The following is a 17,386-nucleotide window of genomic DNA, read 5'->3' as shown; positions in this document are numbered from 1 at the left end:
AGAGTCGTGGGAAGTAAGGAAAACAAGCAGTGAAGGAACCTGTACAGATTAAAGAGGAGGAAGTGCTTGCTGACTTTAAACAAATAAGGGTGGATAGATTACCAGGGCCTGACAAGATTTTCCCTTGGACCTTAAGGGAGGCTAATGTAGAAATAGCAGGGGCTCTGGCAGAAATATTTAAGATGTCCTTAGCCATGGGTGTGATGCTGGAGGATTAGAGGGTAGCTCACATTTTCCCATTGTTTAAAAAAAGGTTTCCAGAATAACCCTGGAAATTATAGGCCAGTGAGCCTGACATCAGTAGGTAATTAATTATTGGAAGGTATTCTAACAGATCGGATATGCAATTATTTGGAATGCCAGAAACTGATTAGGGATAGTCAACATGGCTTTGTGAAAGAGTTTTTCAATATTACCAGGAAAGTTGATGAAGGAAAAGCTCTGGATGTTGGATACATGGACTTTAGTAAGGCCTTTGACAAGGTCCCACATGGGAGGTTAGTCAGGAAGGCTCAGACGCTAGGTATTCATGGTGAAGCAATGAATTGGATTCGACAATATCTGTACATGAGAATAATGGTGAATAATTGCTTCTCAGACTGGAGGCCTGTGGCTAGTGGTGATCGATGCTGGGGCCATTGTTGTTTATCATCTATATTAATGATCTGGATAATAATGTGGTAAATTGAATCAGCAAGTTTGCAGGTGACACTAAGATTGGAGGCAATGAGGACAGCAAAGAATGTTTTCAAAGCTTGCAGAAGGATCTGGACCAGTTGAAAAAATGGACTGAAAATAGTAGATGGAATTTAATGCAGACAAATATGAGGTGTTGCATTTTGGAAGGACAAAACAAGAAAGGTCACTCACGGTAAATGGTAGGACACTAAAGAATGCGGTAGAACAGAGGGATCTGGGAAAACAGATACATAATTCCCTGAATGTGGCATCATAGGTAGACAAGGTTGTAAAGAGAACTTCTGCCATATGGCCCTTCATAAATCAAAGTATTAAGTACAGGAGTTGGGATGTTATGGTAAAGTTGTATAAGACAGAATAAATGTAGATAGGATTTTTTTTTACTGAGGGTAGGTGCAATACAAACCATAGGTTAAGAGTGAAAGTGGAAGAGTTTAGGGGAAACATGGGGGGGGGGGGGAATTTCTTCACACAGAGAGTGGTGGGAGTGTGGAACGAGCTGCAAGCTGAAGCGATGAATGCAGGCTCAATTTTGACATTTAAGAAGAATTTGGACACGTGCATGGATGGAAGAGGTATGGAGGGCTATGGACTAGGCAGAAAAAATGGTGTGGCACAGACCAGAAGGGTTGAGGGGAAGAGGCTTGTTTCTGTGCTGTAGTGTTCTGTGGTTCTATGGATAGTAATAGTGTAGAGAATGAAGGTAACAATGTACATTGGTGGGGATGTATTGATATGATTAACACGATGGGTGCGAAAAGACTGAGTGGTTTTTCTTTTTTGTCAATAAGTTATCCTGAATAAAGTCTATTTTTAGAAAAAAAAGATGCTGGAATCTGAAGCTAAAAACAATCTGTTGGGGGAATTCAGAGTCAAGCAGCAACAATGGAAGGGTAATCACTCCAAACGATTTGGGAGGGGGAAAGTTTTCTGCAGCAAGCGACCCAGAAGGGTCATCATTCTACGGGGTACTAACTGTCCGGAGGCAGGGGAATCAAGCAACAGGCTGCGCTAGAAAGGCGGCACTTTGGGAATTCCAGCAACGTCGAGAGAATGCCCCCCCACCCCGAGCTTCTGTTGCTTGTAACAAGAAGCGCGATCGAAGTGTTAAAACGCATCCGCTGTAGGTATCTGGCAGGACGGGACTGAAAGCGTTTGGTCGGGGCTTACAATGCAATGGGAATAGGCAGGAAGGTGCCGTTCCCCGATGAAGTGCGATTCATCTCATTTGTTCATTGCAACACCTTGCCGCCACAGTTGTCGACACAAGAGTGTCAAATGAACTTCAAAAGTAACTCCCTATTTGTCAGACCGATCGACGGGTCCCCCGATCCGTGCAAGCCGCTTGAACATGAGCGCACTGCCTTGGGCCAGGGGATGACGACGTGTAATCGGCCATTTTAGCGGAGTGCGCTGCCCTTGCGCCATGTAATGGGATCTGACCTGCCGACCCAATCATTTCCATGGGATCTGAGCCATCGCCACCGTCAGCGCGACCGCGTGAAACGAGCAAGAAGCGAGCCAGCGGGGGCTTCAGAGCGCGTTACTTCCCCGTCCCTAATTCATGATCCTGTCTTCAGGTGACAATTTTTCAACCATCAAAAATTGGTTACAGTAACCCAGAGAAGCGGAAGACTTTCCCGCGGCGATCTGGGCTGGACAGACCATGGTCCTGGGCTCTTCCAGCCGGGACCCATCTGCCAAATAAACGCGCTGAGCCCCGGCTCGGATTTCGCATTGATTTGTGACCGTGGGTTTTTCCCTTTGAAACGATTCACGCCGACGAACAAGGTTGTCGTTAGGCAACTGAGTCGCGAATGTCAGGCTCGCTGTTGAATGGTTACTATATCAAGGGAGAGCGAAGAAGTTCAGGATGAAATGTGCACGGTCTTAAAATTGTAGCATCGACCACAGACATTGGGCAACTATTTGCGCGAGGCAACACCCCAAGTGAATCAAGTTTCCAAAGTTCTCAGGGCAAGATTGTGATTTTATTTCAAAGTATCAAGGGAACAAAAAGGTTGAAAATGGGGTATTGTGGTTACACACACAAAACAAATGATTACATAGCAAACACACATTTAGATCACAAACGTTGACCCAAAACAAAGAATGATCCGATGCACATCATGGGAGGATTCAGGAGATTCCCGTTCGTTCGACGCTGTAACAGTAATTGAACTTCCAAAAACAACCCATTGGCCTCTGGAGTAAATGGATGGTTTCCACTTTCAAAACAGGAATCCGTTTTCGTGGAAGCGTGAAGTGGCAGCAATTATTTTCAAAAAAGGTTTTCTGGCAATCTTGGTTCTGAAGAATTTTTTTAAATCTTAATTTTCTTTTTACTGTAATTTATATGCTCGATGTGCATGTTATGCAGTACTTAAACGACCTGGACACAGGCATAAACGTCTATGGTTACATCCAAAACGGGTGGTTAGAAATTACAGACATGTGAGAACCTTCATAAACGTCTATGGTTACATCCAAAACGGGTGGTTAGAAATTACAGACATGTGAGAACCTTGAATGTTATAAATGACCTGGGAATAATTTGGATATGAGGGTAAATTATATTATTAAAGTGGTCGTACAGCTGCTCTCTGTGTAGTAAATGCCCTTTAACTAAAAAAAAAATCACATGCATAAATTTCCAGTGTTGATACAGGTTTTAAAATGGTCAAAACATGACCCCGGCCAAAGGTGATTCCGAAGCACAAGCAATTCTCTTCATAATGGGAAATTTTTTTGCTTGTGAATATGAAATTAACAGATAAATCTAGAGTTGGCTCTCGTTCAGAGTGATTCTCTTAATCCTCTGCAGCCTTGCAAACTTTTTTTTCCACAGTGTAATTATCCTACTTTGAATCTGCCTCCCCTTCATCTGTAGGCAATATATTCCAGATTCCATCCATGTGCTCATTTCCTCGAGTCACTTTTTATTTTCTTACATTTTATTTTATATCTATGACTATTAGCCCTGAAAACCACCATCAAAAGGAATAATCTTCCACTGTCCACTCTGTACAGACCTCTCATCTTTTTATATACTTCAATCAAGTCTTTCCTCAGCCTTCACTTCCTCTAATCTATCCTTGTAAATGTCATTCCGCATCCTAAGAACAAAATCATTTCAGGGAATCTTTTCTGGACCCTCTTTGATGCTTTCACATCCTTATATTGAGGCCATTTGAATTGTTAAAGGTCCAGCATCCCTGCTTTTATTCACTGTTCATAATGCCCAGAACTGAAGATGACCTATACTTTATTGACCTGCTCTCCCACCTTTGGTGATTTGTGAAGAGATATTCCAGATTTTCTGTTTGTGTAATCCTTTGAGAATTCATGATCCTGTATTGTATCCACCTCCTTCCTCCTATCAAAATGATTCACCTTTCTTGCATAAACCATCCCCTGCCACGTCTGCTCCTTCTACCATTCTGTTTATATTTTGCTGCAATCTGCTCCTATCTTAAGGTTTGTGCCATCTGTAAATTTTGAAATGTTTGCTTTCATCCTCAAGTCTGGATTATTAATACAGAATCGCCCCCCCCCCCAAAAAAAACTGCCTGAACATCTATCTGTGGAGAATTTCCTTACCTTCCTTTGTCATCAAAAAAATGAACAGTGACCTTTTCTTGTCTATTACTTAGCAAACCACATCCATGGTATTTATTATCCAATGTGACTTAAGCCTGACATGCGATACCTTCTCAAAAACTTTCTTAAATTCATATTAACCACATCAACTCAAAAAAATCTATTCATTAAATAGTCTATCAAACTAATTCATCACTGTTTGTCTCAACAAATTTATCCCTTAAAACTATTTTTCTCCAAGTAACTATTTATTCTGTCTTGGGTCAACATTTCTGAAAGCTTTCCTGACTGGCCTCTAGTTTGCAGAGCTTATCCCAACATCCCATTTTGAACAAAAAGATAACATTTGCTCCTCTCCAGTTGTCGACACTATACCATATTCAAAGAGCTTTGGAATGATATGGTCAGTGCTCCTTTCATTTTTTTTCTCTTAAAATCCTAGAAAGCATCCCATCTGATTCTGGAGACTAATCTACTTTTAAGTTCAGCCAGTTTTCTTTGTACATCTGTGCTAATGTTTTCTTGTATATCCAGTTTAAACTTTAGACCTGAAGATTTCTCATATAGTTTGTTAACACAATCCTTGTGTAAATTCCCATTATTTTATTAACAAGCTCCATTTCTTCATATATTACTATTTACAGGCCTCAAGGACATTTTTGCTTTATCATTTAGTGAATGCTTTCTCATACATACAGTCAGTCCCTTTGCCAATTTTAATTTTTACTTCTCTCTGATTCTTTTGGAATCAGCGTGCACATCCCACACTTGCAGCCTTGCTCTGCGTTTCTTTTCTTCTCCTGGAAGCTCCGGATTTGTTCATCCTTTGAGAACATTCTTCATGAAAATATACCTCAACTCTATCTGAACCGTTTCTTCCTTAAAGGCACCCTTTGTTTTGTAACAATTTTGCCTGCCAGTATACTTGGGCAAGCTTCAAGTTCATCCTATTCAAATTGGCTTCTCCGGATCATTTTTTAAAAAACTTTGGACTTTTCTAATAACTCACCTAAATCCCTTCATGTTGCCAAGTTTTCCAAGTAAAACTTGGTCCCCTTGACCACACCTAAGCTTTCTGCTTCTCATCATTCCAATATTTGGATAATTATAATCCCCAATGCATAGTTTTTGGCATTGATCTGTAATTCCCCTGCATGTTTGTCCCTTCACAGTTCCCCCATGAGTTGATTTTTTTGTCAGATTTCAAAGCTTTTGTTTACCTCAGGGATACAAACATTCTTTTTGCATCAAATTGTACAAGGACATTTTTGTCTTTCTTGCTTGTTCAGAGAGCTTGAGAATTTAAATGCTATTTTAATTTTTTCAGGTGTATATCAGACGAGTGGTCACTTTATATATCTTTGTCGTCAGATTTGTAAAAGAATCCGTTTTATATTTTAAAAAATTTCATATGTATTGCACTTTTTATCCCAAATCGACATCATACCCATGTACCTGATCGCTAATTATGCACAGAAGTTGTAGACATAAACATGATAGAGTTGGGGTTGTCTCCACGCCGATAAAGTAATGAAGAGTTACTTTCCCCGCCGTGCCACGCAGGGGGCGGGGGGGAGGGGGTCGCCCGCGCCACTCGTTTCCACGCGAGCTCTCCAAGCCACGGCGACTTCCCGCAGTTTCAAATTTCCCGCGGCACCTTCAAATTCTGCCGCAAACCCAGAGGTGGCAGGAGCGCGGGGGAGAAGGAGCGTGCTCCCAGGGCACCCACCCACCCACCCTCCCGCGCCCGCAGGGCCGGCCGAGCGCCCCCCTCCACCCCGCGCGGCCGCGCGCGCGCTGCCACAGCCGGCCACTTGGGTCGGCCCGCGGCGCGGCGGCGGCGGCGGCACTGAGAGCGCGCTGGCGAGCGAGGAGGGCCGGCGGAAAGGTAGGTGTGTCGCAAAACCCAGCGAGAGGAGGAAAAAAAATTATAAAAGTGTCGCAAAGAAGGCTGGGGGTGGTTGCACGCGTCCTGGAATTTGACAGTGCTTATCAATGAAACGAGAGAGCGAGCGGATCATGGCGGATGGCCCCAGGTGTAAGCGCAGAAAGCAGGCAAACCCGAGGAGGAAAAACGGTGAGCTTTGAAGCCATGGGGTGGTGGGGGGGGGGAGGGACGGGACTTCAGGCGAACCCCCACAGTTCACCGGACCAGGAATGGATGGGGAGGGAGAGGGGGGGGCAGGATAACAAAAGAAAAACTTAACTCGGGAGAAACTCGGCTGTGCGGGGAGAGGGGGGCGGGCGGGGGCGGGGGTCAGTTCCCCGCGCCGGGCTTTTATTCGTTGAGGGGGGGGGGGGGGAGAAAGTGCCGTTAAAGTTGGCGTGGGAGTGGGCTGGTCACCTGGTCGGGCTCGGCTCGGCCCGGGCGCCTAGCGGTTCACTGGCCCTGGATGGACCGTTATACGGCGCTGCGGCCGCTCTCTCTCCCTCCCTCCGCTCTTTCTCCTGCTCCCTCCCTCCACCGGAGCCCGGGGCGATCGATCCAGGGCAGCCACGCACCAAACTCCGGCACTCTGCAGCGCAGAAAGTGTTTCTGGCCCCGCCGACTCCAAAGTGGACCGGGGCTGGGGGGCAGAAACTTGTTACCTGACGCAGTCGGAGTTAAAATTGGTTCAAGAGGAAGTCCGACTTTTGTTTGCACAAGCCATTTTCTTTCTCTCCGCAGGTCCACTGTAAACAAAAACAGTTTAGCGAAGTTTTTTCCTCCCCCCCCCATGCATTTTGGAGAGGAAAGATTGAGTTTAACTGCGTGCCTTTCCGTCGCGGTACCTGAATGGGTGGTAACGGTCTGTGCGAAGTAACGGGGCCTCGGGGCCGCTCCACTGACTCGGGGAACCCTCGGCTGAACGGCTATATAAGGAATACATTAGCGTTCCAGCCCGGGAAGAGTTGCCTGTCTCTCTTTCTCTCTCCCCCCCCCCCCCCCTCATTTGTTTATTTAAAGTTTATACGTGGGGTAGTTTTATTTTAAACGGCGACTGTGCCTTCTTCGTGTTCTTGGTTTCGAGAGTTGCGATGGGGTTTTTTTTTTAATGTGTTTGGAGAGGTAGATTGGATTTTTCCGTGGGGGAAAAGCAAGCCCACGGGGCGCTCAGCATCACCCCTCCCGCATTTTAATCGCTATTGTACACGTCCCCCGTGAAATCATTCCTTTTTTTTAAAAAAAGGACCACTTTATAGGAATATGATTTAAAAAAAAAATAAAGTATATATTTGTGAGAACAAAATCTATTTTAATTTGAAGAAAAAAAAATCCTCTCATGGTTGAGGCTAAGTTGCTGGGCTTTTCCTGCTGACGAAATTGTGACATGTGCGTTTGCCGCTGCGAGCGAGAGCAGGGAGGGAGACCGATGTAAACATGTTTACCTGAAAAATGGGACTGCGACGGGGTTCAGACATGGCAAGAAAACCTGCAACCTGCTCGTCTCTTGGTCGCGATCGTATTTGAGCCAAAATAGCAATGTGGTAGCCGACCGGCATTGGGGAAGAAAAAGGAGGAAAGTATTTCTGTTCAGCAGGAGCAGCCCATTCCTGATTGTCGTGTCGAGCCGAGCTGACAGACTGCAGCAAATGGCAACTTGTGCAGGTAGAAATGGTGTTAGTTTCAGCCCCCTTCTGTCTGCTTCAATCTCCAGGGAGAGATTTATTTACCATGGTTGCAGTAAGGTTATTTTCCTTTGTGTTTTGGACGAGCATAATCTTTTAAAGGTACTTTACATTTTATTTGCAATCCCAGTCAGAACTGCACCTCCGATCTTGGAAATAGGAATCGACTGAGGTAGCTAGTATTTTTTTTAATTTAAAAAAAAATATGTATATGCACGCCCTCGTATGCATTTCGCCTCGGTGTGTCTTTCCCTCTCTATTTCTATGTTCCGGGGAGGGGTGTCGTGGTCATTAATATCTGATTAGATTGACGCCTGGAAGCTCCCGCAGAGAAGCGAGTGGTGGTGGAGGAGGAGGAGGGGAGGAGGAGAATGAACATGTTTGTGTTGGGTGGTGGTTATTGTGCAGGATGTGTGTGTGCACAGGTAACAAATGCGATGGGCGCATTGAAGGTTTTGTTTCCCCCCCAGAAAATTGAAATATTTTCCCAACCATGCCCTCCCCGGGAAAATAAACGAATTTTGTGAACAGATTTGTCCACACAGTATTAGATGAGAGCTCCGTATCTCTAATCCTATTGGAGCAGTAATAAATCTTTAATTTTTTTTCCAAGTCTCTGCGTATGCTCTGTCTGCCCACTAGGGTAGTTTTATTTTTTTTTAAATGTACAGGTTAAAGTGATTATAAATTTCATTGTTTTTTTTTGCGAATTGGAGATTTCAAAATTTGTTAGTTGTTCATTTTACATTATTTGTTTTGATTTCATATTATTAACTTTTAATAGCATATTTATTCAAATATTAGCTTCACACTAGTCAGCTTCACCCAGCATTGTAATAGCTGCATCTATTTTTTTCCCCAATAGTATTTTTTATTTCTGTTGGTGGAAATCATTGCATGGATTATATTCATGGATCAAATTAGAATATTTGATTTATTTGTAAGAACAAACCTCTACAACTTCACAAAAGGTGTGAGAAAAGAAGTGAAGAAAAGAAATATCTTATTTCTGAAACTGGCGGGTTAGAAAGCTAGAAATAAAACAGGCAAATCTGCAGACACTGGTTGAAGTAAAAACGCAGTGCTGGAGATTCTGCAAGCAGTGTCCTTGATATAACCAAGGTAAAAATGCATAACCATTGTTTTGGTTAGAAAGCTATGGGTTGAGGCCAACAGTTCTCACCGGGGCCATGCGGCTGCTCCTGGGGGCCACATCACACTTAAGGGGTCCTTGGACTGAAATCATAGTGTTTTTTTGTTTGTATGTAGTTGGTAGTAGAGAAGTAACCAGTTAAACTTGACTGCTTCATAGGGAAGAGTGCCAATAAAAGTTAAGCAGAATCATAGCCAAAAAAGGTTGAGAATGGCAGGTTTAGTCTGACATATAAGAAATTTGGCAGTAATAATGGGCTTAACATTTGGGAACTGAAGTAAGTTATGTGATTACAGTTTGATTTTGAAAGCTTTGCTCTGCTCTCCATATTGATTTCAGTTGAAGTATTTTGAACATAAATGAACTCTAGTAATTAAGTTTTTTTTTGGATTTTTGGGGTTGTAATGATGAGACTCAGTGCTTAAGATTGGAATGTAGCATTTGCTTTTCAAAGCTTGGTGTCAGTATATGTATAGTTGTATGCAAATTGGAAATCACATCATTTGAACTAACCCTCAGACTGTACTCAGAGTATCTCATTATTTCCCACATCCAGTTATCCTAATGATCTTGTTTGCATTGTGATTTATTGGTTCTTGTATTTGATAGTGTGGCAAGTGCTTTGTTTTCATTCATGGATCATTAATGTGGCACTATTTTCATATTTGGTTTTAGGAACTAGTGACAGTTCATGTTAATAGCCAAAAGGGATGGATTTAACTGCTGGTCCAAAAAAGTAATTTTGTGATGTGAAGAGTTTTGCATGCACATTTATAACTCTGATACTTTTCTAAAGTAAGCTATTCACATTTATTTTTGCCCAAACTCAGCAGGAAACGAGGATCCAAAGTACTGTTAGGTGACCTTTGACCCAGAGTGTCTGAATGTCTTGGTATGATTTCACTTTCACTGTATCCTTTTGTCAACCTGAATGCTTGTCAGATCAGATGTGTGTTTAGACCTTTTTCAGTAAAGTGCGTGGAGGAAGGAACAAAGTACTAGGTCATCCTGAGCATTATCCTTCTGTTTGTTTTTTGTTATGCAGGATGGGGGAGGGATTCTAGTTTCTTAGGAGGCACTGAGCATCCACTGTGTAGGTTAGTGTTTATTTTCTCTGTGGCTTACACAGTACTCCTGTTCTTTCACCCTAAAAAAAGGCACAGATAACTGACCACTGAAGCAAGTAATATTCTCACAGATGCATTGTGTATATATAAAAAAAACCAGGGAGAAGAAAAAGTAAAGTGGAAAGTACAGTACCTATAGCTTGAAGATAAGAGAATGTCTGAGTGTCTTTTTACACATTTTGTTTGTACTGTGAAACCTGAGTTTAAGCGACAAGATTTCTCACCTTAACCATATAATTTATTATTAGATACATTTTATATTAAAATTGTTGACCAACATCCAAACAAAACATTATTTCAGTGATTCTTTTGTAATTGTTTTGAGAACCATGAAAATTTAGCTGCTGAAATTAAAATTGGCAGCTGTTCATGTCATAAAGCCAGAGTCATTTTTTTTTCTGGCAAAATCTTAAATTGTCTCTGGCATGGTTTAGAAATTGGTCAGTGTGAATTTGCTGAGTTTCTTTTCCAGTCATTGTGTGTTACGTGTAGAAAAGCACAAGCAGAAAGGGACAGTTACCTTTGGAGATTGTTCGCTGTACCTCATACAGTTTCTGCATTAAAAGAAAGGGCCTATTCACTGATGTCTGTGTGGGGAGGCACTAGTCTTTTCATACTAAGCTTGTGAGAAAATTTTCCAAATTGATGCACAATGTTTGTTCGAAAATCAAAGATTACGGTTGTAGTCACGGCTGTGCTGTGAAGAAAATATTTGCATTTAAATTTTTTTTACATCTTAAAATGCAATGCGTTGTTGAACTTTAATTCTTGAGATGGAATATTATTATATTTGGATCAAATTGCAATATTATTTGCACTTGTTTAAAGTTTGATGTGAGTTTAATTGTCTTGGACTAATGACCTTGTTTCTCAGGTCATGCATGCAACCTCCAAGCTGGTACAACTGTTCAATCATTCTCTAAGTTGTGTTATAATTTAAATTTGACTTGAAATAATTGAATATAAAATGGGAAAATATTGTGTTTCAAGATAAGGTGAGAACTAAATCACAAGATGATTCTTTAAACTAGGATTTTGGGATGGAAAGTTTTATTAAAAATTGTATTTTTTGGGATGTGTGGGCGTACTAATTGGTTTTTTTTTATATAGCTGATGTGCTCTTGCTTTATCCAGAATTGCCTATTACCTATGTTGTCGTCAATGTTGATGCACATGAAGTGGAATAAAATTGAAGGAGTTGCACTATAATTTGGACCAATAAATGTGTGGATGTGTATCCTTTTCTATTTTGTTTGCATGCAAGATAGTTTCCAGTGTATATTAAAATCAGGACAGCAGATTCAGGCCTACTGTGAACTAGCACATAATTGGGAGTCAATAATATATTGATTCTTTTGTTTAATTTTGTTTTCTGTCTAATAGAGTTTTATAGCAAAGAAGCCCTTCTGCTCAATTTGACCAAGCTGTCTACCCAAGGTAGTTTAATTTGCTGACATTTGGCCCATATCACTTTGAACCATTCCTATCCAAGTATCCCTCTAAATATCTTTCAAGCATTGCAATTGTACTCCTCTACTGCTATCTATAGGAACTTGTTCCACTTGTCCATTGTCTTCTTTGTTGAAAGAAATACTCCCCTCCCCCCTTTACCCACTCACTAAATCTGTGCCCTGAATTTTCAAATTTTCCTAACCTGGGTAAAAATAATTTTGTGTATCTTCATTAGGTCACCCTTCAGGCATCTCTGTTCCAGGGAATAAAGACCCAGCCTGTCCTTGGAACTCTCACCTGACATTCTTGTGACTCTTTTCTGCATCGTTTCCAGCTCAACAGTATCCTTCCTGTAGCTGGGTCACCAGGATTGTGTGCAATAATTGTGTGGTCTCACCAACATCTTGTCCAGTTATAACTTGATGTCACATTTCCTGAACTCAGTGCCCTGCTTGATGAAGGCAAGCATACCAAATCCCTTCTTTCCCTCCCTATTTACTTGTGATGCCACTTTCATGGAATTACATACTTGTGCCCCTTGGCCTATTCTATCAGGTCTTGACTGTTTATTTCTGCTTTATAGCAGGGAACTCCACTTTGGCTCTAAGTTTGCCAACAAAAAAAAACAAGTTCTAAATGATTAAAAATGCAATTGAAGTATTTTTGGATTAATACTCAGTAAATTAATTAGTCTGAGAAATGTTAATGTATGAAAATAGTGTTCTACTTTTGATCACTTGTAAGCAGGAGCCTTCTCTGCAGAAGTGAAGAGATAGGAACTTTAAGGCAGAATTTTGTGGAATGATATAGGGGTACTAATGAAATGAAAATAAGTTAGAATTAGTAAGAAAATATTACAATTTTTGGAGTTGTGCATAGCAAAAGGGATAATGATAAGCAGAACCCTGCAGCATCATTTAGAACTTATAGGGCAGTGTCCTTATAGGGCAGTGTCCTCGACCTCTCCACCATTCACTGCTTTGTCAATAACCTTTCCTGCCCTATAAGGTCAAAGTTAGTTATGGATAAGTACACAACTGAGTGAATTAGAGCAGCAGTATTAGAGTTCTATTTTCTGTTGAGAAGGTGCTTAGCTCCCTTTCAAATTTCTGAGATGGGTAGTTTGCTTGCGTACTACTGGATCTGAATAATGTGGAAGCCTTCAATCATAAGTAAATTGAAACCTTCACACAGCATGCGAATCTAACAATTTTACCTTGAGGTTCAAATATGTTAATATAAACTATGCCCCCCCGCCCCCCCCATAATAGATGCAGTGAGGGTAATAGGGATGTCATTAATAACTTTAAAAAATTTTTTAAAAAAAGTAGCTTGATTGTAGAATCATAACCAGAGAAAATTGGAAGCTGGTTTGGGCAAATGAAGACTGCAGATGCTGAAAAACTGGAGCAACACACAAAATGCTGGAGGAACAGCAGGCCAGGCAGCATCCGTAGAAGGAAATAGTCAATGTTTTGAGCTGCAAAGTTTCATAATGAAATTTCTGAAGGAGGGTTATGGTGTATCTATTGCCTTCCATGGATGCTGCCTGACTCCCTGAGGTCCTCTGGCAACTTGTGTATTGTTAGAAGCTCGTTGGTCTGTACTGAATGACCTGTGTCGTGACTCTCAGAAGAGTCAGTCTTTATTATTATGAACCAGTCATGGTTTTGCGGCAGCATCACACAGTGGAAACATTATATAAAAAAGCAGCTTACAAAAATAAATAAAAATAGTGCACAAAAATTCAAAATAAGGCTGTGTCTTTGGTTCATTGTTAATTTAGAAATCTGATGGCAGTGGAGAAGAAGCTGTCTTTGTGTTGTTGGGTGCTCATTTTCAGGCTCCTGAACCCTTTTCCTGATGATAGCAGGATGGAGGGCATGGTGTGAATGTTGGGGCTGCTTGTAGATGTTCTTGATGGAGTGAAGTCTGGTGCCTATGATGTTGCAGGCTGAGTTAACAACCCTCTAGTTTATTTTTTTTTGTCCTGAGCGTCCATCCAGACAAGAGGCAACCAGCCAGAATGCTTTCTGGTACAGCTGTAGAGGTTTTCGAGAGTCTTTGGTGACCTACCGAATCTCCTCAAACTCCTTACAAAATATAGCTGCTGATGAGCCTTCTTCATGATTACGTAGGCAAGGAAACTCCAGAATGCTGACACCCAGGAATTTGAAGGTTTTGATCCTCTCCATTGCTAAGCCCTCGATGTGGACTAGTTCGTGCTCTCCTGACTACCTCCTGAAGTCCACAATCATCTCCCTGGTTTTGCTAACATTGAGTGAAAGGTTGTTGGTGTAACATCACTCAATGAGGTGATCTATCTCTCTCCTGGATGCCGCCTAATTGCTGTTTGATTCTTCCAACAACCGTCATGCAATCTGCAAATATGTAGATAGTATTGGAATTGTGCCTGGCCACACAGTCATGGGTGTATAGTAAGCAGAGCAGTGGGCTAAGCAGGCATCCTTGAGGTGCACCTGTGTTGATAGTCAGTAGGAAGGAGACAGTGTTTCCAATTCATACTGACTATGGTCTTCTAATGAAGAAATCAAGGATCCTTTTGCAGAGTTGGGTGCAGAAGCCTTGGCTTTGGAGTTTGTTGACTGGCACCACTAATAATGGTGTTGAAAGCCGAGCTGTAGTTGAAGAGCAGCTGTATACATGATGTTTTTCTCAAAGTGATCAAGAGCTGAGTGGAGAGCCTGTGATGTTACATCTGCTTTGATTGTGATGATAGGCAAATTGCAGTGAATCCAGTCCTTTCCTTAGATAACTGTTAATTCTGGCCATGACCAACCTCTCTAAGTACTTCATCACAGTAGATGTTAGTGCTACTGGGCGATGGTTATTAAGGCAGCTCACACTGCTCTTTTTTGGCACTGGGATGATTGATGGATACCCTTTTGAAGCAGGTGGGAACCTCTGACTGTAGCAATGAGAGATTGAAAATGTCCGTGAACACTTGGCTAGTTAGCATAGATTTCCAGTACCTTACCAGGTGCGTTGTCTGGGCCGGACGTCTTGCGAGGTTTCACCCTCATTTTTTGAATATTTTATCTAGATACAGAAAATATCTCACATGCATCTCAAACGAGTAATAACGTTATCTCGCCATCCCTTTCCCTCCAAATCATAATAGCCTCAAAAACAGAAAAGAAAAAAATAGATACAAAAAAGAAAAAAAATAAACACATCTGGCTACTGAAGTTAATATAATCAAATTTTGCCTTTACAATCTTAAACATATATTAATTCCAAAAGTTTGATAAGGTTCTTGCGGTTTAGGGGATGGTTTTAATAATGTAAATATGGGCATCTAATTTTAAAGAAATTCTTAAATTGTATGTAATTTTCTCAAGAGGTGTACAACTGTGTATTTCAGCATTCCATCCATTCCCAAATGCAAATCAGATTTCCATGTTACTGCTATACATTTTCTTGCAACTGCTAATGCAATTTTCATGAATTCCTTCTAAAAACATTTAATTTTAGTTTTGACCTTATCCCAGATATGTTATCCAGTAAGGATAAGTGGACTTTGAGGACATTACACTTTAAATAACCTGTTCAAAAACTACTCCTAATTCCGTCCAAAAAGGTCTCGATTTTGAAGATGACCAAATGGAGTGTTTTTTTTAAACAAAAAATTACCTATCACTTGATTACACCTGAAAAGTTTTATCTGATAAATCTGATTTCAATCTATTTAATTTCTCTAGGGTAAGATACAATAAATGTCTTTTTACATTTATTATATTTGTCATACTATCACAACACACAATTCTAACCAATTTTTCTCCCCAAAACTAGATCAGTTTCCCACCTTTGCCCTGATCTGTGATTTCTTTGTTTTTGTATTGCCTTTTGCAATGATGCATACATAGGTGAAATAAATTTAATAGATTTATTACAAATTAAATATTCTATTTCACTCCTTTCAGGTAATAAGATTATAGGACCCAATTTATCCAACATGTATGGCTTTAATTTGATAATAATAAAATATCATTGTGTATCCCATATTTATTTTTCAATTGATCAAATGACATTAAACTTCTCCATTCAAAACGGTTTAGTAAAGGAATCAGGAAAATAGTGGACTGTTTTGTATTTAAAAATTCGGTTGTTCATTGTAAAAGGAATGTCTATTTTGAGTCGATGGCATTTTAGGTATCTTGTAATTCCTCATTCCCATTTCAACATTTACTATATTCCATATATTAATGACATGTTTCAACAATGGATTGTCCCCATCTCCACACTGGTTTCTCCTCTTCTTCAAAGGAGGAGGAGATAAATTAATTTGTGCTGCTTTATAATAAAAATGTGGAAGTTGTAAACCTCCCAATTCAAACTTGGAAGGTTAGATCCTGTGGGATTCAAGGTGAGCTGCCAACAGGGTTGAAAACTGGGTTGGAGTAAAGAATTGGAGGATAATGGGGGAGCATTTCCTTTTCTGATTGCAGGCCTGTGATCAATGCTGTTCCACAGGAATTGGTGCTGGATCTGGTGATATTTGTTATCTATATTAATGATGTGAATAATGAAGTTGTTAATGTGACCAATTTGCAGATGATAACTCAATTTACAGCCAGATATAGATCAGCTGGGAAGATGGTGGAAGGACTGGCAAATGGAATTTAACAAGTATGAGACGAAATGCAAGTCTCCACCCTGATTATGGAGTACTGTATAAATTGAATAGCAGGGTCCTAGAGATTGGTGTAGAAGATTGTACCTCATCATAGTCAAAGTAGATGAACAATTCCATAAAAGTGGCGACTAAGGTTTGACAGGGCGGTGAAGCCATCTGGCACACTTTCCTTCAATGGGCAGGTATTGAGGAGATCATGACACTGCTGTACAAAACATTGGTGAGATTGTACTTGTCATTCTTTATGCAGTTCTGGTCACTCAGTAATAGGAAAGGTGTCAATAAATTGGAAGGTGTGCAGCGGAGATTCACCAGGATATTGCTGGGACAAGAGGGTTTGATCTAGAGGAAAAGGTTGGATAGGCTGGATCTTTAGCCTTTCGAGCAAAAGAGGCTTGAGGAAGATCTCGTAGAAGTTTATTACATCATGAGGGGCAGGAATAAAGTTAATGTGCAAGGTCTCTTGATCAGGGAGATGATTCTAGAAGTAGAGGGCATTGGTTTAAAGTGAGAGGAGAGTGATTTAAGAGGGGCCTCAGGCAGTTTTTGCACTGAGCTGAAGAAACTGTAAAAGAAGGTGGAATTATGACTTTCAAAAGTCATTTGGACAAAAGACCACGTATAGGAGTTTGGACAGAGAAGGACCAAATGGGATGAGCTCTGAGTGCCACCCTGGTTATCATAGATGAGTTGGGCCAATGGGCCTGTTTGTGTGCTGTGAACTCTGATTCTCTGGACTTATTTGCATCCATTAGTAAATGGGATTATGGAGTACTGTATAAAATGTATGTGACCTCATAGAAGCATTATATGCTGAACTATGAGCTTTGACTTCAGCTGCCGACACAAGTGCAACACTGTGGCTCTGACAATAACACTGCGTATAAAATGTGGACCACTTCCCATTTCTGGGGCACCACTTTGTGGCATAGACTGATTTCACCATTATTACCTTCAATGTATCAGCATAATCTTTAGTTGATTAAAGAGAGAGATATTTGACTATCAATTTGGACAAGCTGCTTGATCTCTGGGGAACAGTGCTGTTTACCCTCTTAAAACACTGGACAAATATCACTAACACTTTTT

General features: G+C 40.9%; 1 protein-coding gene across 6 annotated transcripts in view; it reads left to right on the top strand.

Annotated features, from left to right (window-relative positions):
- Positions 1-6,126: 6,126 nt before the first annotated feature.
- Positions 6,127-17,386, top strand: part of zeb1b (zinc finger E-box binding homeobox 1b) — a 138,480-nt gene continuing 127,220 nt past the window's right edge. For 4 of the 6 annotated variants that reach the window (XM_069914477.1, XM_069914476.1, XM_069914479.1 and 1 more), the window contains exon 1: positions 6,269-6,376. In XM_069914477.1, coding sequence (XP_069770578.1) covers positions 6,295-6,376 — 82 coding nt within the window. In that variant the 5' untranslated portion in view covers positions 6,269-6,294. Of the gene's footprint in view, positions 6,188-6,268; positions 6,377-7,635; positions 7,889-17,386 lie in introns of those variants that run through there. The other 2 variants (XM_069914480.1, XM_069914478.1) reach the window with 2 other exon arrangements.

This window comes from Narcine bancroftii, chromosome 1 (genome assembly GCF_036971445.1).
Source record: "Narcine bancroftii isolate sNarBan1 chromosome 1, sNarBan1.hap1, whole genome shotgun sequence".
NCBI lineage: Eukaryota > Metazoa > Chordata > Chondrichthyes > Torpediniformes > Narcinidae > Narcine > Narcine bancroftii.
This window is presented reverse-complemented; position numbering and strand designations above follow the sequence as displayed.